Source organism: Macaca nemestrina, chromosome 6, assembly GCF_043159975.1.
Source record: "Macaca nemestrina isolate mMacNem1 chromosome 6, mMacNem.hap1, whole genome shotgun sequence".
Lineage (NCBI taxonomy): Eukaryota > Metazoa > Chordata > Mammalia > Primates > Cercopithecidae > Macaca > Macaca nemestrina.
In genome coordinates this window covers 96373726-96400380 of record NC_092130.1, presented here as the reverse complement: position 1 = coordinate 96400380, position 26655 = coordinate 96373726, and the positions used below count along the sequence as shown (strand labels likewise).

Below are 26655 nucleotides of genomic sequence, written 5' to 3'. Positions count from 1 at the left end.
ATTTATCAGTGGAAAATAACTTTCTAGAATTCTGAAGGCATGGTTCCATTGTTTTCAGATTCCTTTTCAAGACAAGGTCTCTTCTGTCCCCCAGGCTGGAGTGCAGTGGCACAACTACCGCTCACTGCAGCCCTGGACTCATGGGCTCAATTGATCCTCCCATCTCAGCTCCCTGAGTAGACGGGAATACAGGTGTGCACCACAATGCCCAGCTAATTTTTGTGTTTTTTGTAGAGATGGGGCTTTGCCATGTTGCCCAAGCCGGTCTCAAGTGATCCACCTGCCTTGGCCTCCCAAAGTGCTAGGATTACAGTGGTGAGCCACTGGGCCCAGCTAGTTTTTCTTTTATTCTCTCTCTACTTCCTTCATTTCTCAAAGGCATCTCAAACTCAGTGGGCCCAAAACCAAAGTCAAACTCCATCAGAATATCCTGCTACTTACAACTTAAAAATATATCTTAAATCACAAGTTCTTACTACATGCAACCCTTTGGTTCAAGCAACCATCATCCCTCACTTGAACTTAGAATTGGTTTTCCTGCTTCTGTATTTTTTTAAATTATACAATATTTCAAATAAACCATGCGTGGTTTTATTCTTTTTACTACATAAAAAGAATGAAGATGTGCCAGGTGTGGTGGCTCATGCCTGTAATCCTAGCACTTTGGGAAGCTGAGGTGGGCGAATCACCTGAGGTCAGGAGTTTGAGACCAGCCTTACCAACATGGTGAAATCTTGTCTGTACTAAAAATAAAAAATAAAAAATTTATCCAGGCATGGTGGTGTGCACTTAGTCCTAGCTACTTGGGAGCCTGAGGCAGAATTGCTTGAATTTGGGAAGGCGGAGGTTGTAGTGAGCTGAGATTGCACCACTGCACTCCAGCCTGGGCAACAAGAGCTAAACTGTCTTAAAAAAAAAATATATATATATATATATATATATACACACACACACACACACACACACACATATATATATATATGAATGAACGCTTACATACTTAAACATGAATTGCTTTAAGTGTTTGGCATTCCCTGTTCCCGTGCATGCCAGCAGCTTCTTTTTTTTTGAGACGGAGTCTCACGCTGTTGCCCAGGCTGGAGTGCAGTGGCGCGATCTCGGCTCACTGCAAGCTCCGTCTCCCGGGTTCCCGCCATTCTCCTGCCTCAGCCTCCTGAGTAGCTGGGACTACAGGCGCCCGCCACCGCGCCCGGCAAATTTTTTTGTATTTTTAGTAGAGACGGGGTTTCACTGTGGTCTCGATCTCCTGACCTTGTGATCCGCCCGCCTCGGCCTCCCAAAGTGCTGGGATTACAGGCTTGAGCCACCGCGCCCGGCCGCCAGCAGCTTCTTACCGCAAACACCTGGGACTTACTATAGAGCAGCTGGAGTACATTCCTCCCACACACAGGACAAAGAGCTGACAACCAAGGAGAGAGGGGAATCAATACTCCAGTTTTCTCCCTTCCATTTCCCTGTATCTCAGCAGTATGGAGCTTGTTACCAGTGAGAACCTGCTCGCTGACTTTAAACTGGTTTTCTTACCTTCTCAGTTCAGTTTTTCCTTACCTCAACTGACGGTTTCTGGTATGACCTAGCAAATAAACTGCTTTCACTGAAATTTCAGTCTTGGAATCTACTTTGGGTTTCCCAATTTAAGACAGAAACATACTCATTTTCCCATCACTGGACTTCCAGGTTGTTTTCAATTTTTCACTGTTACAAACAAGGCTGCAACATTTATCTACAAACCTCTGGATATACACGTAGGAAGCTTTTGGTATTTCCACTAGCGAAACTGCTCAGTTGAAGGGTATGTGGATCTTCACCTTTAATAAATATTGCCAACATTTGAAAAGCCCGACAATGTCAAGGACTGGCAAGAGTGTCACATGTGATGGGTGTGGAAAGGCAGCTCACTGTAGCAGGTGCTGGGGACTCAGTTGGGGTCTTGGAGAAGCACTTATTTATAGCAAGAATGTTTCATAAATGGTATCTGATAGAGTCAAGAGTAGTGGGGAATAAAAACAAGTGGCTTAGAAATAATTATAGATCTAAAGTCAACAAAATACTTTTTTTCTAATGTAAAAATCCATACTTTTTTTAGAGGGAGGGGGAACAACTTAAACCAGAAAACACCTTCATATTAATCATTCTTCTCATATACTTCAAATTTGTACTTAATGCCTTTCTCCTCTTGGACATCAGAGAGAACACCTGGGTATCTGTAAAAGAAAAAAATATATAATTAAATTATGTGTCCATTAAAAACACAGCTTCAGTCATTCTCAGTTTAAACGCATCAATAATGCATAAAGCAAATAAAAAGTTTCCCTTTTTTCTTCACAATGGTAAACCACTGTCAAGTTGGATAAATATCATGCAAATATACTACATATGCAAATGATAAGAAAAAAACTGTAAACTATATAGAAAGTTAGAAAACAAAAAGTGTAATTTCTCCTCTTTTGTTTCCTTTGGATTCCTAATTCTCTCAAAAACCAGTTAGCAGTTTCCCTCGTATCTTTCCTCTCTATCACCCAGCTCATAGGAAATTTCTTAAGAACTTTTGGAAAGACTTACATTTGGTATCACATTTCTTGTGTAAGCAAAAGACAAAATACAACCTGAAGCTGTTTAGGGCATAACTGAAATTATGTGCCCTGGACAGTGACAGGTTCTCTGCTTCAGTCTGATTGATGGACACCACACTGCTCTAATTCCACAATGTGTGGCAGATTGTAATTTCTTTATTAGGATCTGCTATTCCTGTTCCCTAACTCTCACTTAAACCTGTGTTCTCTCCAGCTTCCCATCCAAAACCCAGCTTCTCCACTGAGGAATCTTCTGACCATTCCAGCCTCCAATAAACCCCAATCTTTGGTTACTTCTTCAGTACTATGCAGGCTGCACCCCAGTATGCTCCAGGTAGTCAGGAACACCTGCTTGAATCAGACTGTGCTTCTTTCTGGTTCTGCTGTGTGACATGCTTCTGAGCCTGGCTGTCAAAGTCTTCATCCTTGTAAAAAATTTAGCATTGTTGGCCAGGCGCAGTGGCTCATGCCTGTAATCCCAGCATTTTGGAAGGCCAAAGTGAGTGGATCACTTGAGGTCAGGAGTTCAAGACCAGCCTGGCCAACATGGTGAAACCCTGTCTCTAATAAAAATACAAAAATTACCTTGGCATGGTGGCAGGTGCCTGTAATCCCAGCTACTCAGGAGGCTGAGGCAGGAGAATTGCTTGAACCTGGGAGGTGGAGGTTGCAGTGAGTCAAGATGGCGCCACTGCATTCCAGCTTCCATGACAGAGCAAGACTCCGCCCCCACCCCAAAAAATCAAAAAAGAATGTAGCATTGTGCCTAACACATTAAGTGTTCTATAAATGGTGCCTACTAGTATTATTGGTTTGTTTCATTTCTCTATTTTTAAAACTCACTGTAGGCAGGGAAAACACAGTAAACGTTTAAGTCTCCTGATATTCAATACATTGCTGAGTAATAACAGACATTAACCTTTGTTGACTAATGAGAGATTATGCAATTTTGGTAAAAAAAAAATTAGGGGTACAAAGTAACAAAATTATAGGGAAAAAGATGCTTTCTGGAATAATTTATATTTCAGAGGAAGAAGCAATGTTTCTATTAACCATTTTCTATTATAATTTTAGTCTCTCTGAAATGAGTCATGAAAAGTAACATCTACATACATTTTTGGTGCAAAATTCTCAAGTGTCAAGACTGTCAGTTCATAAGACAAAAGCGACATATCAAGAAGTTTCTGGGCCGGGGGCGGTGGCTCACGCCTGTAATCCCAGCACTCTGGGAAGCTGAGGACGAGGCACGTGGATCATCTGAGGTCAGGAGTTCGAGACAAGCCTGGCCAACATGGTGAAACCCCGTCTCTACTAAAAATACAAAAATTAGCTGGGCATGGTGGCGGGCACCTGTAATCCCAGCTACTTGGGAGGCTGAGGCAGGAGAATCTCTTGAACCTGGGAGGAGGTTGCAGTGAGCCAAGATCGTGCCACTGCACTCCAGCCTCGGCAACAAAACAAGACTGTATCTCAAAAACAAAAAATAAACCGAAAAACCAAAACACAATGAAAATCAAGACTCTACAGGAAGCACAGGCTCAGGAGCAAAGGGGCAGCTGAGTAATGTGGACGAGTATGCCAGCATCCAGACAGGAAGTTGTAGGGTCAGAAGAAGAAACATCAGCCTATCCAAAACCTACTTCAAGGTGTCCATTGACAAGGGGCATCTGTCCCAGCTCTGGAGCCAACTACTGCCTCCACAGGCCTCTTTTAATCTCTATTCTCTTTGACTATGTGGTCACACACAAGATTGTTAACTAGAAGTAAAAGCCTGTTGGGGGCTCATTAAGTAGAAAACTGCCGATATAAAATATCTGGGCTTGCTGGTTTGGTTGGGGTCTAGTGTGAAATAGTCTGAGATAGATTTCTTCCAGGTAAGATGAATAAGAGCAGAGCCCTAGAGGACAGGCTGGCACGGTGCTGTTGAAAAATCAACTGCCCAAACAATGACCTACAGGGATGAAGGCAGACACAAAGTAAAACCACCTTACTTTATTAATATGACCTTCTGCTCTGGCTTCCATCACTTGTGGCTCCTTCTACATTCTAATTTTATTCTCTTCTTGCCTCACAAGTTCTCTCTTTCATCGGTATCTCACTATACTAGTGTGTCTTATTTTTTAAATCGGGAAGAATAGTGTTAATAAAATACATTATATTTGAACAGAAACCTATATAACCACAAGAGGTCAACTGATAGAGACAACGGGGCTTAAACTAAGTGAGTAGCTGTGGGGAAAGGGATAGGGGAGGTGGAGAATGACCAAAGTTTATATTTGGACAGTAGAAAGCAAATCCAAGTTCCCCAGCGCACATAGATCTGGAGAGAAAGCCGCTCCAGAATTGAGCAATGTTAGTTTTCCAGGGACAAGGTATATTCACTTTATCTTCACAGGTTTCCTTTTTCTCCAGAGAATGAAGGATTGACTTATTCTAGGTCTCCCATTAGAGAATTCCTTCCATTCTATTAAACAGGCTGTTATGATGTTATGTTAGTAGATGCCTGAAAGTACAAATGACCATCAAATGTTGCAATGGAAGAGTTTTTTGCTTTCTCCCATAGCCTTGTTTAGAATCTCCACTTTGGAGCAATTTCCTTATTCCTATCTCAATCTATTCACTATTAATATTTTCTAAGACATTTAAGAAGTACTACCAATCCGTCACAAACTCTTTCAAAATCACAGAAGGGAAGAGAGCATCTCCTAATTCACTCTATGAGGTCACTTTTATCCTGATAACAAAACCAGGGGAAGGCATTTAAAAAAAACAAAAACAAAAACTGTAATCCCAGGACTTTGGGAGGCCGAGGCGGGCGGATCATGAGGTCAGGAGATCGAGACCATCCTGGCTAACATGGTGAAACCCCGTCTCTACTAAAAATACAAAAAATTAGCCGGGCGTGGTGGTGGGCACCTGTAGTCCCAGCTACTCAGGAGGCGTGAACCTGGGAGGCAGAGCTTGCAGTGAGCTGAGATTGTGCTGCTGCACTCCAGCCTGGGTGACAGAGCGAGACTCCGTCTCAAAAAGAAAAACAAACGAACTATAAATCACCCCTTCTGAATATAAATGCAAAAATCTTCAACAAAATACTAGCAACCTAAGCCCAGTAACATATAAAAAGGATTAGATACCAAGTAGAATTTATCCCAGAAACATTAGTTTAACGTGAAAATCAATGTGTTATACCATATTAATAGTACATTAAAGTATTAGTATAAAAGACAAAAACCACATGATCATCTCAATAGACTCAGAAAAAGTATGTCACAAAATCTATAATACTCTCATGATAAAAAATACTAAATAAACTAGAAACAGAAGGGATCTTCCTCAATGTGATAAAGGCACTAACAGCTTAAATCACACTTGATGAGAGAGAAAAGCTTCCCCTCTAAGATTAGGAACAAGACAAGTAAGTCTGCTCTTGCTATCTTCTAGTCAACACTGTATTGGCAGGTCTAGCCATGGCCATTAGGCAAAGAAAAAAGTAAAAAAACATCCAGATTAAAAAGGAAGAAGTAAACCTATATTTGCAGATGACATTATACTGTAGAGAAAATCCTAAGGAATCTACCAAGAATCAGAATTACTAAATGAGTTCAGCAAGGTTGCAAGATACAAGATCAATAAACAAAAATTACTTGCATTTCTGTAAATAGCAATGAACAGTCTGAAACTAAAGAAAACACCATTTACAACAGCATCAAAAGGAATATAATACATAAGAATGAATTTAACACTGAAAGGTATAAAACATTGCTGAACGAAATAGGACCTAAACAAGGGGAAAGACATCACATGCTCAGGGTTTAAATTTTTTTTTTTTTTTTTGAGACAGAGTCTTGCTCTGTCACCCAGGCTGGAGTGCAATGGCGTGATCTTGGCTCACTACAACCTCTGCCTCCCAGGAACAAGCAGTTCTACTGCCTGAGCCTCCCAAGTAGCTGGGATTACAGGCATGTGCCACCACACCCAGCTAATTTTTTGAATTTTTAGTAGAGATGGGGTTTCGCCACGTTGGTCAGGCTGGTCTTCAACTCCTGACCTCAGGTGATCTGCCCCCCTTGACCTCCCAAAGTGCTGGAATTACAGGCATGAGTCACTGTGCCTGGCCTTTTTTTTTTTTTTTTTTTTTTAAATAATATACTTACTCTGGTAGAAGTTTATATTTCTCCAAATCAATTTCTGGAAGAAAGGTGTCACTTTCAAAGTCTTGCATGATCCTTGTCACAAATAGTTTAAGATGGCCTGGGTGATTCATGGCTTCCTTTGAAATAAAACAACATCAATTTTCTTAATGTGTATCAAAAGACACAGAAACTCTAAGATTTATGTTTAGTTAGTTTATACTAAGTAGTAAAAATATGCTTGGTACTGCCAAAGCATATTATTAAAATATCCTATTATTTCATCTGGGGTGCTGCAAAGTATGCCTTAGTTATATTGAGAATGACACTAACCATTAACAATAATTATGACAGACTGAGTTTAAATATAGTCTGGCCTCCAGTTTGCTTACAAGAACTTTTTAATTTAAGCATTCTCTTTTATTGTTTTCCCTTTGGCTGTTTAGAGTTAAGAGCCCAAAATTATCTAGTTGTTCTCCATAGAAAAATTTACATTAACATGTATGAATAAGATAGTACAATTTAATGAGACCTTGACTATGGAAAACCCCAAGAGCATACTTAGTACATATACATAAAATTTAGTAATGCTTCCAATTCTCAGAAGATAATTACAATGCTAGTAGGTAGGTAATTTATTCTGCTTCTTGTTGCTAACAATTGTATTAACATTTGGCTTAATACTGTACATGACTTTTCTAACTACTCCCTAAAATATGGTTGATAATTTCTGTAGAAAAAGTTGCCCTAGAATGAGTGTCTTAAAATTCTCATTCATAAAAAGTATGTCTTAATTGCAATTCTAAGAAAGCAGTAGTTCTTGATCTTAAATAGCTTATAGAAAACACACACACACACACACACACACACACACACACACAACAAATCCAAGTGTTTATTTTTAAAATTCCAAATAAGGGTACAGAACAAATTTTACTTTTTATTTTCAAAACATCGTTTTATATTAAATCATTTATTATTTTTGCTACAACCAAATAGATGCTCTACCAATTCTTACTGTACCAAAAATTTAAAAAGTGGAACGCAGAGTCTCCCCCTTATTTGCAGTTTCACTTTCCAGTTTGTTATCTGTGGCCAACTGTGATCTGAAAATATTAACTGGAAAATTCCAGAAATAATGCATAAGATTTAAATGACATGCTGTTCTAAGTAGTGTGAAGAAATCTTGTGCTGTTCTGCTCTGTCCTGCCTAGGACGTGAATTATCAGTTTGTCCTGCACATGCTGTCTATGTTACCTGCCCCTTAGTCACTTAGGAGCCATCTGGATTATTAGATTGACTGTGGTGGTGAAGTTCTGTATTAAAGTTGATTATAAGCCGGGCGCGGTGGCTCATGCCTGTAATCCCAGCACTTTGTGAGGCTGAGGCGGGTGGATCACCTGAAGTCAGGAGTTCGAGACCAGCCTGACCAACATGGAGAAACCCCGTCTCTACTAAAAATACAAAATTACCCGGGCATGGTGGTGCATGCCTCTAATCCCAGCTACTTGGGAGGCTGAGGCAGAAGAATCGCTTGAACCTGGGAGGCAGAAGTTGTGGTGAGCCGAGATCGCACCATTGCACTCCAGCCTGGTCAAAAAGGGCAAAACTCAGTCTCAAAAAAAAAAAAAAAAAAAAAAAAAAAAAAAAAAAAAGGTGATTATATAAGCAAACCTTCTGTAAAGGGAGAGATGGTAAATATTTTTGGCTCTGAGGGCCATAGGGTTTCCTACCTTTGTAGGCCACAGACAGTACTGAATGAATGGGTGGAGCTGTGTTCCAATGAAACTTTCTTTACAAAAATAGGCTGGGAGGTCCGATTTGGCCCACAGAAGATAAGCCTGAATGATATCTACAAGCTGTTGTGATGTGTGGTAGGTGGATAATGTAAAAATATCATTTGAAGATTCTACTTCCTATTTATCTATATATAGACTTATATTATATAAATGCATTTACGTACTTATATTGCTTAAAGAATACATTTTCTAGTGACTATGGTAATGAATCATTCAAAGTGTGGTAGGCACTGAACAAAATAAAGAAATAACTTGTTTTCTTAGAAGAAATTCATACTTGGATGACAATATCAAGGAAAAAATGTCCATTTTCTTCTATCACAAATTGAGAAAATAAGAGGTTCTAGAAACAGGAGCCCAAGAAACTGAGAGTTTTTTTTTTTTTTTTGGGAGACAGAGTCTCTCTGTTACCCAGGCTGGAGTGCAGTGGCACGCTCTCAGCTCACTGCAACCTCTGCCTCCTGTGTTCAGGTGATTTTCCCACCTCAGCCTCCCAAGTAGCTGGGACTACAGGGGCCCGCCACCACACCCAACTAATTTTTGTATTTTTAGGAGAGATGGAGTTTCACCATGTTGGCCAAGCTGGTTTTGAACTCCTGACCTCAAGCAGTCCACCCGCCTTGGCCTCCCAAAGTGCTGGGATTACAGGCCTCCACCTACCTCTTCTTTCTAAAATAATTTCAGTGTATATATCTTACCACAAGACCACCCAAATGGCAGAAACGGATTTTTCTTCCTCCTCATAAATGTTAATTTTTCATTAGTGTTTTAAAAGGCAAAGAATTCTATTATCCTCAAAAGTTTTAAAGCTGGAAGTCATTTGGTATTAAAAAAGAGGTATAAGCCGGGCGCGGTGGCTCACGCCTGTAATCCCAGCACTTTGGGAGGCCGAGGCGGGCGGATCACGAGGTCAGGAGATCGAGATAACAGTGAAACCCCGTCTCTACTAAAAATACAAAAAATTAGCCGGGCGCGGTGGTGGGCGCCTGTAGTCCCAGCTACTCGGGAGGCTGAGCCAGGAGAATGGCGTGAACCCGGGAGGTGGAGCTTGCCGTGAGCCGAGATCGCGCCACTGCACTCCAGCCTGGGCGACTGAACTAGACTCCGTCTCAAAAAAAAAAAAAAAAAAAAAAAAAAAAAGGTATATTGGCCAGGCGCAGTGGCTCACACCTGTAATCCCAGCCCTTTGGGAGGCTGAGGCAGGCGGATCAGCAGGTCAGGAGGTCAAGACCATCCTGGCTAACATGGTGAAACCCCATCTCTACTAAAAATACAAAAAAAATTAGCTGGGCATGGTGGCATGCGCCTATAGTCCCAGCTACTCGGGAAGCTGAGGCAAGAGAATGGCGTGAACCCAGGAGGCGGAGCTTGCAGTAAGCCGAGATTATGCCACTGCCCTCCAGCCTGGGCGACAGAGTGAGACTCCGTCTCAAAAAACAACAACAACAACAACAACAAAAAAAACCAAAAAAAATTGGTTGAGGAAGTTTTCTGCTTGTAATAAATTCATATACATCTAGTTAGTGTATATCAACTGAGAGCCCCAACCGCTTTCTCAGTAAGAGATACATTCATCCTGAAAGACAAAGTGTATCTAGGGTACATTTAGGTAGTAGAAACCAGTGCAATGCAACTACATTTCTCAGGAAAAGATTTAGAATGGATTTTAAATTGGAAATATCAATTATTCTTTGATTTGAAAGTAGACTGGTACTGGAGAGATGTTGGTCACAGGATACAAGATTTCAGTTACATAGGAGGAGTAAGTTAAAGAGATCTATTGTACAACATCTATTATTTTATAGTTAATAAATGTATTCTTGAAAACTGCTAAGCTAGTAGACTTTAAGTGTTCTTACCACATAAAATAAGTGGGTAATACATATGTTAATTAGCTCCATTTAGCCATTCTACAATATATACACATTTCAAAACAACATGTTGTACATAATATATATATGCAATTATTTGCCAATTAAAAAGATAAATAGGCTAGGTGCTCACGCCTGTAATCCCAGCACTTTGGGAGATCAACTGCTTGAACCCAGGAGTTCAAGACCAACCTGGTCAACATGGCAAAACCCTGACTCTACAAAAAATACAGAGATTAGCCAGGCATGATGGTGTGTGCCTAAAGTCCCAGCTACTTGGGAGGAAAGGTGGGAGGATTGCTTGGGCCTGCCTGGGAGCTCGTGGCTACAGTGAGACAGTGCCACTGCACTCTAGCCCAGGTGACAAAGCAAGAACCTGTCCCAAAAATAAATGAATAAATAAATAATAAATAGGCTATAAATAGTAATAAATAGCCTATAAAAGATAGGCTGATACAGACTAAAATATTTATTTTTGCATTTCTATTTAGTTTGTATAGTATCAAACAACAAATAATTTGAACTGACAACAAATAATTTACAGTACAGATAATGTGCTGCTTCCTATACTCATGGCTTAATTTTTTAAAGGTTCAGATGACGAGTTATGTCTGTTTTCTTCCACTTCCTTTAAATGGCAGGGAAGCTGAAAGAAAGTAGAATAGAACATTTCTTTTTATTTACCAATAACTACACTTACCTTATAAACAGAACTGCCACCAACTATCCAAATCATGTCTACTTTATTTGCTAATTCTGGTTGTTCAGTAAGTTTTAAGGCATCATCCAGACTTCTGGCAAGAAAATGAGCTCCTTGTGGAGGTTCCCTGAGGTTAAAAAAAGAATTACACATAATTTTTGTAAAATCCATCCATACTAGTCAAATAATCTGACTAAGCAGCAGTGACTATAGAATTAAAATAATCATAAATATGAATCCTTTCAACAAGAAGCACTTAACATCAGTATGGCCTATGACCAATAATTCAGCCTACATTTGTACATCTATGGCTCACAATGAATCATGAAACAGAACCAGGTGGTATCTTGTGATATCTCTGGTGGAAAAACATCAGAATAGGAGTTATTTCCGGAGGGGTGGGATAAAGATTCACTTGGACAGGGCAGGAGAGAACTTTCTGGGGATGATAGGTACTATTCTGTATCTTTGATAGGGCTGGGGTTACACAGGTGTATACATTTACCAAAACTTAGCAAATGTACATTTAAGACTTGTGTCTCATGTAATAGTTACTTCAGAAGGACAAAAACTGTAAAAGACAGAATCCTTGTATTTATTTATTTATGAGATAGAGTCTTGCTCTGTTGTCCAGGCTGGAGTTCAGTGGCACGATCTCGGCTCACTGCAAGCTCCGCCTCCTAGGTTCACACCATTTTCCTGCCTCAGCCTCTCTGTAGCTGGGACTACAGGCGCCCACCACCATGTCTGGCTAATTTTTTGTATTTTTAGTAGAGATGGGGTTTCACCCTGTTAGCCAGGATGGTCTCGATCTCCTGACCTGCTGATCTGCTCGCCTCGGCCTCCCAAAGTGCTGGGATTACAGGTGTGAGCCACAGCACCCGGCCAAGACTGAATCATTAATGGTATGAATGATGAAGTATTTAGGTGGAAATACACTAATGTCTGTAGTTTATTATGAATGCAAAAATGAACAAGATCGATTGATGGATGAATGAAGATGTGATGAAACTAGTAGAGTAAAATGTTAATGGTAGATCTAGGTGGATGGTTTACTGTAAACTTCTTTCTGTATGTGTGAAGATTTTCCTGATAAAATATTAGAAAAAGAGTGATATGTTTGAATGACTGCAGAAAAGCTTGGAATGACATTCAGACTGTTAATATGTCATTACCTTTGGGAACGGGGAAAGGATTTTCATGTTTCAAACAATACAGGAATGGGTGAAGTATTAAAAAATGAGCTTATTATTATGTAATTAAAATCCAAAAGGGAAGAAGTTAATTAATTTCAGTGTTTACTCAGGGGTGGTCCAATATTTTGGCTTCTCTTGGCCACGTTGGAAGAATTGTCTTGGGTCACACATAAAATACACTAACATTAACGATAGCTGATGAGCTTTAAAAACAAACAAACAAACAAAAAAAAGATCTGTGCATAACGTTTTAAGAAAGTTCACTAATTTGTGTTGGGTGGCATTCAAAGCCATCCTAGGCCACTCTGAGGCCTGCGAGTTGTGGGCTGGACAAGCTTGGTGTACACTGACTAGCTTAGTCTCTCCCAATCTCTGAAACTATTTTGTTGGTCATGGTGGGGGTTGCAATTCCCTTTATAAATGACGAAACATGTGGAAATAGGCTTTCATAGTAATTAGATACACAACAGAAATTACAATTCAATGTCAAGTTTTTAGCCTGCTGCTTTAACAAGATTATATAATTGCCCTTGAACTCATAGTTATAATAAGGATTAACCAAGAACTTGATTGCCTCCTCCCTCTCCCTCCTAATATGTATTTTACTTATTTTATTCTGTCATTCTTAAAAGAATTAGGTTAGAGCAAAGAATGTACTTTGACTCAGGCTGGAAAAAGACATGGAGGCCAGGGAGAAGTTAAATAAGCCCAGGTTATCTCCTAAGGTATCAGGGCAGTTGCAGGGACCAGGTTGGACTAGGCTCTTCGGAGAGAGAACTGAATCTAGAAGAAACAAAGATTTGGAGTTGGGAGAGAAGAGAGTTTCGTTAATAAACCAATGATGGCCAAAACAGAGCTGTGACGGTGTTAGTAACTGCAGATGTGACGACTTCCTTGCCCTTTTGTAGTGAATGTGGAAAAGAAAGTGAAGAACAGATTAGCCAGGCTCATGGTGGCTCATGCCTGTAATCTCAGCACTTTGGGAGGCCAAGACGGGCAGATCACCTGAGGTTAGGAGTTCCAGACCAGCCTGGCCAACACAGTGAAACCCCGTCTCTACTAAAGTAGAAAAATTAGCTGGGCATGGTGGCGCGTGCCTGTAATCCCAGGTACTTGGGAGGCTGATATAGGAGAATCGCTTGAACCCAGGAGGTGGAGGTTGCAGTGAGCCGAGATTGCGCCACTGCATTCCAGCCTGGGTGAGACAGTGAGACTCTGTCTCAAAAAAACCCAACTCCCGCCGCCACAAAAAAAACAAAAAAAATAAATTAAAGATAGAGCAAAGTTAGAGATTTAAGTTAAAAAAAAGGTATGAAGAATATGCTTCCGTAAAATGTGGCTATTTAGCACTTTAGAGTTCAGTATCACAGGAAACACTGGACCTCCAGGTGGGTAAAAAAGAACATGCAAAAAGTTGAGCTAGTGTTTGAGTTCATCAGCCCTTACGCGGCACAAGTGCTAGAAATTAATACAGTAAATGACAAATAGGAAGCATCCAATATAGTGATGTATTTCACTGCTGAATTTCTTTCCTATAATTATTTTAAACCAATCCAGATTGGATTCCCTGACAAAGGGGAGTTGGTATGTGGTAGCATACATATTCTTTGTTAACAAATGTGTGGACATGCTTGATGTTTTTGTGACTGAGTGTTGAGGGTTTGCATGAAGACTAAATGAGATAATGTACACATTGCATTTAACTGGCAATGGTACGTGGTACTATCATTCCTTTTTATAGATGAGGAAACTGAGGCTGAATGGTTAAGACACTACTGGTCACACAGCCAGGAAATGACGGACCTTGGAGTTGAACTCCAGCAGCCTGACTTTGAAACTTGAGCTGCAACTTGTTACGTGGACAAAAGACTGCAGTTGGTGCCTGTGGGCTACAGGGGCCCTTAGACATCAGGATGGTAGGGCTTAGATTAGTGGAACCCTGACTCTTGTCCTATGGCCTTATCTGATTACCCCGGGTGACATGTAAACATTATCCTTTTTCACTGTTCCTGATGTGAGGACGGCCAATGGAATTCTGGCTCCATTTCCCCAGGGAGTGTTGGGAAACCACTTAAAAAAACAAAAAACCCTGAAATGGAATGGTGTCTTAACCAGAACACAAAAATACACCCTCAATTTAAGACCTTTCACACTGAGCCTTTAAAAATGGTGTTCTCTACTAAGCCATACCTCATTTCATTGTGCTTCAAAGATACTGAGGTGTTTTTCTTTTTTACAAATTGAAGGTTTGTGCCAACCCTGCACTGAGCAGATCTATTGGTGAAGTTTTTCCAACAGCATGTGTTCACTTTGTATTTCTATGTTACATTTTGGTAATTCTCACAATATTTCAGGCTTTTTCATTATAATGTTTTGGGGATCTTGCTGCTACTGTTGCAAGGAACTGTTATGGGGTGCCATAAATCATGCCCTTTTAAGATGGTGAACTGATACATGTTGGGTGTTCTGACAGCTCCACTAACTGGCTATTCCTGTTTCTCTCCCTCTCTTCTGGCCTCCCAATTCCCTGAGACACAACGATATTGAAATGAGGCCAATTAGTAACCCTACAATGGCCTCTAAGCGTAGGAGTGAAAGGAAGAGTTAAATATTTCTCATGTAAAATCAAAAGCTAGAAATGATTATGCTTAGTGAAGGAGGCACATAGCAAAGCCAAGACAGGCCAAAAGCCATGCCTCTGGCATCTAACAGCCAAGTTGTAAATACAAAAGAAAAGCTCTTGAAGGAAATCAGAAGTGCTATTCCAGTGAAAATGTGAACGGTAAGAAAGCAAACAGCCTGGCCGGCGCGGTGGCTCACACCTGTAATCCCAGCACTTTGGGAGGCCAAGGCGGGAGGATCATGAGGTCAGGAGATCGAGACCATCCTGGTTAACACAGTACAACCCTGTCTTTACTAAAAATACAAAAAAATTAGCCAGGCGTGGTGGCCGGCGCCTGTAGTCCCAGCTACTCGGGGGGCTGAGGCAGGAAAATGGTGTGAACCTGGGAGGTAGAGCTTGCAGTGAGCTGAGATCGCACCACTGCACTCCAGCCCGGGCGACAGCGAGACTGTGTCTCTAAAAAAAAACACAAAAAAACCCACAAAGAAAACAAATAGCCTTATTGCTGATGTGGAGAAAGCTGAGTGGTCTGGATAGATCAAACCAGCCACATTACCTCACACCAAAGCCCAATCTAGAACAAGGCTTTAACCCTCTTTAATTCTGTAAAGGCTGAGAGAGGTGAGAAAGCTATAGAAGAAAAGTTTGAAACTAGCAGGGTTTCGTTCATGATGTTTAAGGAAAAAGCTGTCTTCATAAGAAAAAAGTACAAGGTGAAGCAGCAAGTTTATCCGGAAGATCTGGCTAAGATCATTGATGAAGGTGGTTACACTAAGAACAGGTTTTCAATGGAGACAAAATAGCCTGCTATTCAAGGAAGATGCCATCTAGGACTTCATAGCTATAAAAGAGAAGTCAATGCCTAGTTTTAAAGTTTCCAAGAACAGGATGATTCTCTTGTTAGGGGTTAAGGCAAGCTGATGACTTTCAGTGGAAGCGAATGCTCATTTACCGTTCTGAAAATCCCAGGGCGTTTAAGAATTATGCTAAATCTTCTCTGCCTGTGCATTAGAAATGGAACAACGAAACTTCGATGACAGCACATTTGTTTACAGCATGGTTCACTAAATATTTTAAGCCTAATGTTGAGACCTACTGCTCAGGAAGGAAGATTTCCTTTCAAAAGATTCCTGCTCATTCTGCAGCCCATGGATCAAGGAGTAATTTTGACTTTCAAGTCTTACTATTTAAGAAATACATTTTCTAAGGCTGTAGCTGCAATAGTCAGTCATTCCTTTGATGGATCTGGGCAAAGTAAATGGAAAACCTTTGAAAAAGGATTCACTATTCTAGATGCCATTAACAACATTCATGATTCATAGGAGGAGATCAAAATATCAACATTAACAGGAGTTTGGAGTTAGTTGATTCCAACCCTCATGATGGCTTTGAGGGGTTTAAGACTTCAGGGGTGGAAATAACTGCAGATGTGGTGGAAATGGCAAGATAATTAGAATTAGAATTAGAAGTGGAGTCTGATGATGGGATGGAATTGCTGGAATCTCATAAAACGTCAGTGGATAAGGAGTTCCTTCTTATGGATGAGCAAAGAAAGTGGGTTCTTGAGATGAAATCTACTCCTGGCGAAGATGCTGTGAACATTGTTTGGCCACGAAAGATTCAGAATACTACACAAACTAAGTTAATAAAGCAACAGCAAGGTTTGAGAGGATTGATTCCCATTTTGAAAGAAATTCTGTTGTGGGTAAAATCCTATAAAATAGCATCACATGCTCCAGAAAAATCTTTCATGAAAGGAAGAGTCTATCAATGTAGCAAACTTCATTGTTTTATTTTAAGAAATTGCCACAGCCACCCCAGCCTTCAGCAACCATCACCTTTATCAGTCAGCAACCATCAATATCAAGGAAAGACACTCCATCGTGAGAAGATTATGACTCATTGAAGGCTTGGATGATTGTTAGCATTTTTTAGTCATATTTTAATTAAGGTACATACATTTTTTAAAGATATAATACTATTGTACATCTATTAGACTATTACTATAGTGTAAATATAACTTTTACGTGCACCGAGAAACCAAAAAATTCATGTGACCACCTTTATTGTGGTATTTGCTTTATTTATTGCAGTGGTTTGGAGCTGAACCTGCAATATCTCTGAGGTATGCCCATATTAAAAATCGGGTATGCTCCAGCCTCATAATGGAATACTAAAAATATTTACAGGACTGTAATTTTACAGGACTTTATTTTCTAATATATAAGGGAAAAAGAGGAGGATAACAAAGTGGTACTATGTGGGATGGTTCTATTTTTATAAATCACCTATGTACTACTCATTGTGTGATTTCTGAATCCCTAATTTGCTAGGGGTTATGCTAGATTCTGGGGACAGAGATAAAATATGCAGTCCCTGCACTCAAAGAGATTGTGATGGCAGTCAGAAATATCTCAGCAGTGACTATAATGTACGAAAGGACATACAATGAAGACGTGCAGAGGACGCTTCATGGGAACGCAGGGCCGGGGTGATGAAGGAAAATACTCCTCACGGCATGATTTCTTAACCGAGTGTCAAAGGAGATAAAAACACGTGCAAAGGCACAGGCATGACAGACTACAATCGAAGTGTAGTATAGAATTTTATTTTAATCATACTAAAGTTATTTAACACAAGAAAGCTCTGAGAAAGTTGAGGGTAGCAGAAAAGTAAACTGTGGTGAGGTTTAAAACAGGGTAGGCCGAATTTGGTGGCTCATGCCTGTAATCCCAGCACTTTGGGAGGCTGAGATGGGGAGTTCGAGACCAGCCTGGCCAACAGGGAGAAACCCCATTTCTACCAAAAAATACAAAAAGTAGCTGGGTATGGTAGTGCCTGCCTGTTATCCCAGCTACTTGGAAGGCTGAGGCAGCAGAACTGCTTGAGCCAGGGAGGTGGAGGTTGCAGTGAGCCGAGATCACACCACTGCCCTCCAGCTTGGGTGACAGTGGGTCATTCTTGTCATACCCAACTAAATCAGAGTTGAGGGGACAGGGGAAAAAAGCATTCAGGGTATAAAACATTGCTCCAAGAATGTAATTTTCTGTGAGCCTGACTGCTGGAACTGCTTGTTGTGACTTGAAACCGGTTTTATCTCCAGCTTCTGAGATAACTTGCTGCAACTCTAGAACTAATTTTGCCCATCACTCATTGTTCACCAATCGGAGCTTGTCAGCTCCCCCAAACCTTAGTAGTGCCAATGAACTTTCTCAAAGAGCGGTAACAGTTCTCCTTTTAAATAAAACCTCTAACCTTCCCTTTGTTCTTCAGACATATATGGAAGGCTACCTGTCGGCATGTATGCCCTAAACTGCAATTTTTTTTCTTCCCAAACAAAATGTTAAATTTAGAGATTAATCTCAACATTTATTTTGCTTTTGATAATACTAAAAGGTTGGGACAGCAGAGCATGGTGAAGATAGAAAAAAAAAGGAATCCAGAATGAAGTCAGGAGAGATGAGAGAGTTGATTTAGGTGGCAGTGGATTTTTGTCTCAAGATCGAGGGAAACGAGAACAAAATAATATTTTAAGGTGAAAATGAGATCATGAGTCTGTTCACTGTGATTTCATTAATATATTAATGTGTATATTCTATAAGATATAAAGTAGCAAGTTTGTGTGTGTGTGTGTGTGTGGGGGGGGGGCGCGGCGGCGGTAAGAACTGATGCCTATACCCTTCTGTGTGCCAGAAACTTTACATACAAAACTTCAGTGAGTCTTCAAAATCACCCTAAAAAGTTGTCATTATTCATCTCATTTAATAGGTAAGGGAAGAACCTTCAACAAGGCTTACTTGTAACCTGCCTAAAGTCACAAAGTTACTAGGGGCCATAGCAGATATCAGAAACAAGGTCAGTCAGCATTTGCTACTCCAAGTGTGTGTGGTACGGGGAGAGAGATCTGCACCTTCAAGTTTTAATCACTGTGGAGACTCTGATAGTGAGATCGGAAAAAATTATGACATGAAATTTAGTTAACTTTCATGGATGGGAGACTATTTAAATCTTGTAACATGGAGGCAATTTTGGATTTTCTAAAGATAGTGTCAAGGCTACTATAGCATTGCAGCAAAACTTGTTTATTTAATTTTGGGTTCCAACAAGTTCTTTTTTTTTTTTTTTTAGATGGAGTCTCTCTCTGTTGCGCAGGCTGGAGAGCAGTGGCATAATCTTGGCTCACTGCAACTTCCGCCTCCTGGTTCAACAGCTTCTCCTGCCTCAGCTTCCTGAGTAGCTGGGATTACAGGCGCTCGCCACCACACCTGGCTAATTTTTGTATTTTTAGTAGAGATGGGGTTTCACCATTTTGGCCAGGCTGGTCTCGAACACCTGACCTTGTGATCTGCCCACCTTGGCCTCCCGAAGTGCTGGGATTACAGGTGTGAGTCACTGTGCCTGGCTGGTTCCAAAGACTTTTAAAAGTCACTTTATTGATAAAAATTTAATTCACCCTTTTAAAGTATACAGTTCAGTGACGTTTAGTACATTCACAGAGTTGTGCAAGCATAACTTCTATCTACTTTTAGAACATTTCCATCACCAAAAAAAAAAAAAAAAAAATTCTGTACTCATCAGTGGTCATTCCCACCCTTCTCACCTCAAGTTCTTTTTTTTTTTTTTTTTAGACGGAGTCTGGCTCTTTCGCCCAGGCTGGAGTGCAGTGGCCCTATCTCGGCTCACTGCAAGCTCCGCCCCTCGAGTTCACGCCATTCTCCTGCCTCCGCCTCCCGAGTAGCTGGGACTATAGGCGCCCGCCATCAGGCCCGGCTAATTTTTTGTATTTTTAGTAGAGACGGGGTTTCACTGTGTTAGCCAGGATGGTGTCGATCTCCTGACCTCGTGATCCGCCCTCCTCGGCCTCCCAAAGTGCTGGGATTACAGGCGTGAGCCACAGTGCCCGGCCTCACCTCAAGTTCTTTTAAAGCCACAACTTGATTGTCTAGACAACTTCGGAAAAACATTTTCCCCCAATACCTTACTAAGGAAATATTTACCCTAAATAACTAGTGTTCGGTAGAAAATTTGTGATTACCTTGAGGATTCAGTTTCTTCTTACACTGGGGGAGAGGGGTGAAAAATGAAGTCTCTTTAGAGCTGACATAAGCAAGTGATTTCCATGTATAAATCTCTGCCCTTTTATTCAAAAGCCTGCAGTGCCTGGCACTCAGCAGGTGCTGTCTCTCTGTGTGGGACTGACCAACAAGGAAGGAAGCGGGAGGAAGAACAACAACAACAAAAAAGAACTCTAACATTTTTTACAACTGGCATCACTATTTCCCTGGCATGCTTGATAATAAAGACTTTAAATTTTCTTAGCCTTAAAAAAAAAAGCACAAGACACCAACATATGTTATACATAAATACACAAGAAGCAACCAAACCCAATTACATGCATCACAGGGAGGTCGTAAAAAAAAATTACACTCATTATCTTTGAGGAGAAATGCCGGCTCAAGTGAACATCTCCCCCACTGAGATTTCTTTCTGTTTGAGCTCAAGCTAGCCATAAACAAACTTGAGTAGTATTCAAAAATGTCATTAAAGAGCTTCTTGGAATGGCGATATAGTCTGTGAATTTAAAATATACCAAGGAAAGAGATAATCAGAGCATCCTAGCAACCAGAAGAAAGAATAGCATGAAGATGGAAGCAGGCGGCAAGATGCATATCAACAAATCTGCCCGGTCGCCCAGAGGCAATCAATGCAAATATTCTATACACTTTCTTCTGGGGTTTTACCTATGCCATTCTAGGAAGAACTTGGGAGAAAATCTATGTAAGCCTGAATCCCCTTAGCCTATATAGCTGTGTAGTTCTTTCCTTCCCATAGTGTTAACTTGGCTAGGATATAGTTCTTGGTTATTCAGATACTGTATCTAGGTGTTGCTTTGAAGGCATTTTGTAGATGTGATTACAATTCAGTTTTTATTTTTTTTGAGACAGGGTCTCACTCTGTTGGCTAGGCTAGAGTGCAGTGGCACTATCCTGACTCACTGCAACCTCCACCTCCCGGGAACTAGAGGTACACGCCACCATGCCTGGCTAATTTTTTTGCAGAGATGGGGTTTCATTTTGTTGCACAGATTGGTCTCAGACTCCTGGGTTCAAGTGATCCACCTGACTTGGCCTTCCAAAGTGCTGGGATTGCAGGGGTTGGCCACTGTGCCAGGTCGGACTTTAATCTGAGTGGGCTGATTCAATCAGTTTAAAGGCCTTGAGAGTAGAGTTAAGGCTTTCCTGAAGAAATTTCACCTGTACTGCTTCAGCCCCTGCTGGAGAATTCCAGCTTGCCCTTTCTGATGGCCTGCTTTACAGATTTTTGGACTCACATGCCCAGTCCCCATAATTGTGTAAGCCAATTCCTCGCAATAAAACTCTTTAATATACCTATTTCTATCTCCTACTGGTTCTGCTTCTTTGGTTGAATCTTTACTAATATCCATGGGAAAATAATACTATGACCACTGTTCCCAAGCAAGTAATGCCCTAGGATACTGCATTCTTTTTGGTGATTATATTATTAGACTAAGAATGATTAACATGCCAGATCCCAGACTTTCCCCTTAGGTCCTGATATGGTTTGGCTGTGTCCCTACCAAAATCTCACCTTGAATTGTAATAATCCCCACATGTCAAGGGTAGTACGAGGTGGAGATAAATGAATCATGGAGGGGTGGTTACACCCATGATGTTCTTGTGATAATAACTTCTCATGAGATCTGATGGTTTTATAAAGGGCCTTTCTCCCTTAGCTCAGCACTTCTTCCTGCCACCACATGAAGAAGGACGTGTTTGCTTCCCCTTCCACCATGATTTTAAATTTCCTGTGGCCTCCCCAGCCATGAGGAACTGAGTCAATTAAACCTCTTTCCTGTAAAATTGCCTGGTCTTGGCAGTTCTTTAAAAATAGCAACATGAGAATGGATTAACACAGGTCCAATCCTGGCCACCCCTCAACCTCCCAAGCCATTGGAGTTGACTTCCTGGGCAGTCTTAATATGATTACCCCTCCCACTCTCCAGTTGCCAAGGCATATCTAGGCTTCATGAACTGCTGACTCCAACCCTGGATTGGGGTACAGGAAAATTCTTATCAGAGGCTAACTAGAGATAACTTGCTTCTCTCCAGGATCTCTAGAACCATTTCAATACTTTGAAATTTTTTACCTTCAGACACTGAGTAATGAATGTTAAGTACAAAATATTACTGGGTATTGTGGTTAACTTGGCATAATAGAGCAGAAGATTATGACCCATTTCAGCCCATCCTAAAATTCACATTTTATTGCATTTAGGGTTGGGTCCAGAAAGGAGATCATCACTTAATTTTAGCAAGTCCTAAAACATAGTTGTTTTGACTTTATGTGAAACTACAAGTTACTGATTATACTGTATAACTTATATTTCAGCCTACTGAATGATGGTTCAAAACTTGCAAATCTGATACCACAGTGAGATATTTAATGTTTAATGTAACTTTTCAAGATGATGAAATCAATTACTCAGGTAGTTGAAGAAATTATTGCCATGTAATATAGATAACTGCTTATTTTCTATAATCACCTTTGTGATATTAAGCAGCCTCATCAATAGCTCCTTTTATACAATTTCATTTTATCATATACTGATCTCCACTATAAGACACGATTTTCTTGTGGTGAATTTATGTTAAGGTACTTACTTGAGTTCTCTGCTGAGAACTAAATTAATTCTACCCTTTAAAGGTCGATTCTTCTCAGGAATGGAGAACCAAGTCTTCTTACCCATAATCACTAGATTCTGTTTACCTATAAAATCACAAAGCCTAAGTATATTTTGGGAATATACATGTATTTTCATACATTTATATACAACAAGTCCTTGAATAACATTGTTTTCTTCTAACATTGATGAGAAAAATAATCAATTCCTGGCCAGGGCCACTGTCTGTGTGGAGTCTGCATGCTTTTCCCATGTCTGCATGGAGTTTCTCCAGGTACTCCAGTTTCCTTCCACATCCCAAAGACATGCACATTACTATTCTTAAATGTATGTATAGCTTATATTTATTTCAGTGTTTAATATTAGAAGTGTTTTCGGCCTTCATTTAGAAGTTTGGTGATGTTTTTGTGACCAGCAATATGCCCTAGGAACTCAACTCTTGTGTACATCAAGTAGCCTATGGTAAAATTGGTTTTGCTATACATTGTTTCACTTAGAGTCACAGTTTCCAAGAACTCACAGATACATTAAGTGAGGACTTAGTGTAGGTATGTGCATAGATATGACTGACATCCTGACATTTAGTGGCTCTCCTTTAAAAAAAATAAACTTGGCCGGGCGCGGTGGCTCAAGCCTGTAATCCCAGCACTTTGGGAGGCCGAGGCGGGCGGATCACAAGGTCAGGAGATCGAGACCACAGTGAAACCCCGTCTCTACTAAAAAAAATACAAAAAATTAGCCGGGCGCGGTGGCGGGCGCCTGTAGTCCCAGCTACTCAGGAGGCTGAGGCAGGAGAATGGCGGGAACCCGGGAGGCGGAGCTTGCAATGAGCCGAGATCGCGCCACTGCACTCCAGCCTGGGCAACAGCGTGAGACTCCGTCTCAAAAAAAAAAAATAAAAAAAATAAATAAATAAAAAAATAAATAAACTTAAAAGTCTTACCAAAATTCATACTTATCACTTATTGCCTAAATATAACTATTTTTCCCTTTGGCATTATCCAATTTATATCGAATATTTACTTTTAATCAATTGCAATTGTGTATAACATAGTAATGAGTAAAGATTCTGGGGAGGCAGAGGCAGGCGGATCACGAAGTCAGGAGATCAAGACCATCCTGGCTAACACAGTGAAACCCCGTCTCTACTAAAAATACAAAAAATTAGCTGGGCGTGGTGGCAGGCGCCTGTAGTCCCAGCTACTTGGGAGGCTGAGTAGGAGAATGGCGTGAACCCGGGAGGTGGAGCTTGCAGTGAGCTGAGATCGTGCCACTACATTCCAGCCTGGGAGATAGAGGTGAGACCCAAAAAAAAAACAAAAAACTGAGTCAAAGTGCTGAAGTTGAATGCATTTTGTCATCCACAAGACAAATCGTGTTAACCCCTTGTAGTTTACTTTCTTTATCCATAAAATAGAGATAACAATAGTTCCTGCTTCTAGGGTTGTTGTGGGAATTAAAGACTTAGAATAATGTTCAGCCTCTAATCAGTACTGTCAAAACTGTTATATAATTGTATTATTCATATTTGTGTACTTTGTAGATTGGTATTAAATCATACTTTTAAAAATAGCTGCTTAATGTTCCACTCAATTGCCTTAAAACATGTTTAATTATGTCTGTATCCTACTCTTTTAACGCTTCTATAAAACCTTTTTACATATAGCGTCCACTTTGGGTCAATTTCTTAGGAGAATAACTTTGAGACTCAGCTATCTGAACCAAAGAAACATCAACATTACCAGACCATATTGGGATTTCTGAGAGTGGCTTTTATCAATTCTTTAGCTATGGGCTCTCGTCATCATCTCTACCAGTGACCTAAGTGTCAAATCCAAATACCTTGTATCTGTCCCATTCAAGAGCTGCAGCATCTGCTCCTTTCTTACTGTTTGTTTCCTCTGCCATGCCTCCTCTTACAACCATAAATATCCAGGTCTCTTAGGTTTTAAATGGGGCATCTCTCAACCCCCACATTCTTTTCCTTGGTTATTCCCTTCCCTCCAATAGTTCAATTCACCTAGATCTCTGTGCCTGAAATTATCCTAGATGTCCTAGAGGCGCCTCATCATTACAATGGTACATTATTCTCCACTCCTTTACATGTCACGTCAGCTTTCAAACTGAAAATCTGAGCGTTCTTCCTTGATGCATCATCTTTAAATTCCTGATCTCCCAAATCCAGGGTCATGTAACCTTAAAAATTTTTTACCCTCTCTTCTCCATTGCCTTTGTTCAGGCCTTATCTCTTCCAGCAGCTCTTCCAAAGGCCTCCTCTGCTTTCCTTTCCGAGTGCTAACCTCCACTGAAGCCTCCACCCAGCTGCCAATTCTGCCCTATGCCTGATAATTTGCTCGTGCGTTAACATAAAATTTCTAAGACAAAAAAATTTTAATAGTGGTAAATGAACCTTGGGAACTGCATACAGATCCATAAGAGAAAAGGTCCCAGATTAACACGGAAAACTTTCCATTTAAATAACATTTGCATTGGTAAATTTCATCAACCAAGACCCTACTTAATCCCACATTACCTTCTACTGAAGAGGTTGTGGTCATTCTCTGGAAATATCTGAATTCATTCCTACAAGTTAGAGAAAGAGCGTTACTCGAAACATTATTGTCAGGCCTCTGAGCCCAAGCCAAGCCATCGCATCCCCTGTGACTCGCACGTATACGCGCAGATGGCCTGATGTAACTGAAGAATCACAAAAGAAGTGCAAATGTCCTGCCTCACCTTAACTGATGACATTCCAAGACAAAAGAAGCGAAAATGGCCGGTCCTGGCCTTAAGCGATATTATCTCGTGAAACTCCTTTTCCTGGCTCATCCTGGCTCAAAAAGCTCCCCTACTGAGCACCTTGTGACCCCCATTCCTACCCCGCCAGAGAACAACCCCCCTTTGTAATTTTCCTTTACCTACCCAAATCCTATAAAACAGCCCCACCCCTTATCTCCCTTCGCTGACTCTCTTTTCCGACTCAGCCCGCCTGCGCCCAGGTGAAATAAACAGCCATGTTGCTCACACAAAGCCTGTTTGGTGGTCTCTTCACATGGACACGCATGACAATTATCCCTTGAGCTCCAGCTCTAAGGCACCTGACAAACGGAGCGCTGCGGGCAGGGGTGAGGTGTTTTCTCCAGGGCTGGGACTTTGCCCTGGGAAAGGGCGCCGCAGGGCAAAGACCTCACCTGGCAGCAGGATCCGGGCAGAAATCAGCAACTTTGCCTCCTGCGCAGCAGAAAAGGGGAATCCGAATCCAGTCGGGCCCACCCTTCCTGCGAGCGCAGACCTCAAGTTTGGCCCCATCCTCTCGCCGGGAGTCGGCCCAGCGCATCCCACCCAGATACCCCGACCGCGGGCAGCCTGCGCCAGTCTGGATCCCATCGCCCCGGCCCGGCAGATACCTGAGCGGCGGCCAGGGCAGGTCCCCGTTCTTGCCGATGCCCATGTTCTGGGACACAGCGACGATGCAGTTTAGCGAACGAACCATGACAGCAGCTGGAGCACCTCCGAGCCCGCTAGTTAAAACAGAACGCGCGGTCAAGATTGGCGCGAAATTGTGGCCGCCCCGCCCTCTCGTTCCTATTTGTGCAGGCGAGGTCCCGCCCCCCGCCCCGGCGCACGGCAGGGTCACGGCGGGCTCGCGCCCGCAGACGCCTGGGAACTGCGGCCGCGGGCTCGCGCTCCCGGCAGGGCCCTGTTCCCGGGCTGCCATCCTTGCCCTGCCATGTCTCGCCGGAAGCCTGCGTTGGGCGGCCTCGCTGCCTCCAGCCCAGTCCCTGCGAGGCAAGCTGTTTTGAGCCGATTCTTCCAGTCTACGGGAAGCCTGAAATCCACCTCCTCCCCCACGGGTGCAACCGATCAGGTGGACCGTGACGCCGCAGCGCCCCCAGCGTCCACTTTCCCGCCCCAGCTGCCGCCGCTCGTGGTAGGTTCTGTCCGGGACGGGGAAGGGCTGTCGGGGCCGGTGGGCGGGGCTTGTGGGTGAGGCGGGCGGAGGCGGGTACTCTCCGCCAGATGGCAGGGCTGGAGGAGGA

The 26655-nt window shown here is 41.6% G+C and overlaps 2 protein-coding genes across 11 annotated transcripts in view; one reads left to right on the top strand and one right to left on the bottom strand.

Annotated features, from left to right (window-relative positions):
- Nucleotides 1-249: 249 nt before the first annotated feature.
- On the bottom strand, nucleotides 250-26472 carry LOC105475065 (dihydrofolate reductase). 7 transcript variants are annotated; one of them, XM_071098746.1, is made up of 8 exons: nucleotides 26340-26472; nucleotides 26023-26136; nucleotides 25807-25893; nucleotides 25149-25198; nucleotides 22596-22701; nucleotides 11095-11221; nucleotides 6749-6864; nucleotides 2247-3019 (listed from the first exon to the last, which is right to left on the bottom strand). In XM_071098746.1, the coding sequence occupies exons 1-8, from the start codon at nucleotides 26345-26347 to the stop codon at nucleotides 2899-2901; spliced, it is 729 nt and encodes a 242-aa protein (XP_070954847.1). In that variant the 5' UTR covers nucleotides 26348-26472; the 3' UTR covers nucleotides 2247-2898. The 7 variants fall into 7 exon arrangements, with proteins under 7 accessions (XP_011728323.2, XP_070954848.1, XP_011728324.2 ...); XM_011730021.3 differs by lacking the exons at nucleotides 2247-3019; nucleotides 26340-26472 and adding an exon at nucleotides 250-2225 and having other exon boundaries at nucleotides 26023-26333; XM_071098744.1 differs by lacking the exon at nucleotides 26340-26472 and having other exon boundaries at nucleotides 2249-3019; nucleotides 26023-26333.
- Nucleotides 26346-26655, top strand: part of LOC105475067 (mutS homolog 3) — a 227046-nt gene continuing 226736 nt past the window's right edge. For all 4 annotated transcript variants that reach the window (XR_011624887.1, XR_011624888.1, XM_071098740.1 and 1 more), the window contains exon 1: nucleotides 26346-26546. Coding sequence is in view for 2 of the 4 variants with exons in the window: in XM_071098740.1 (XP_070954841.1) it covers nucleotides 26346-26546 (201 nt within the window). In the remaining 2 variants the exon portion in view is untranslated. The remainder of the gene's footprint in view (nucleotides 26547-26655) is intronic.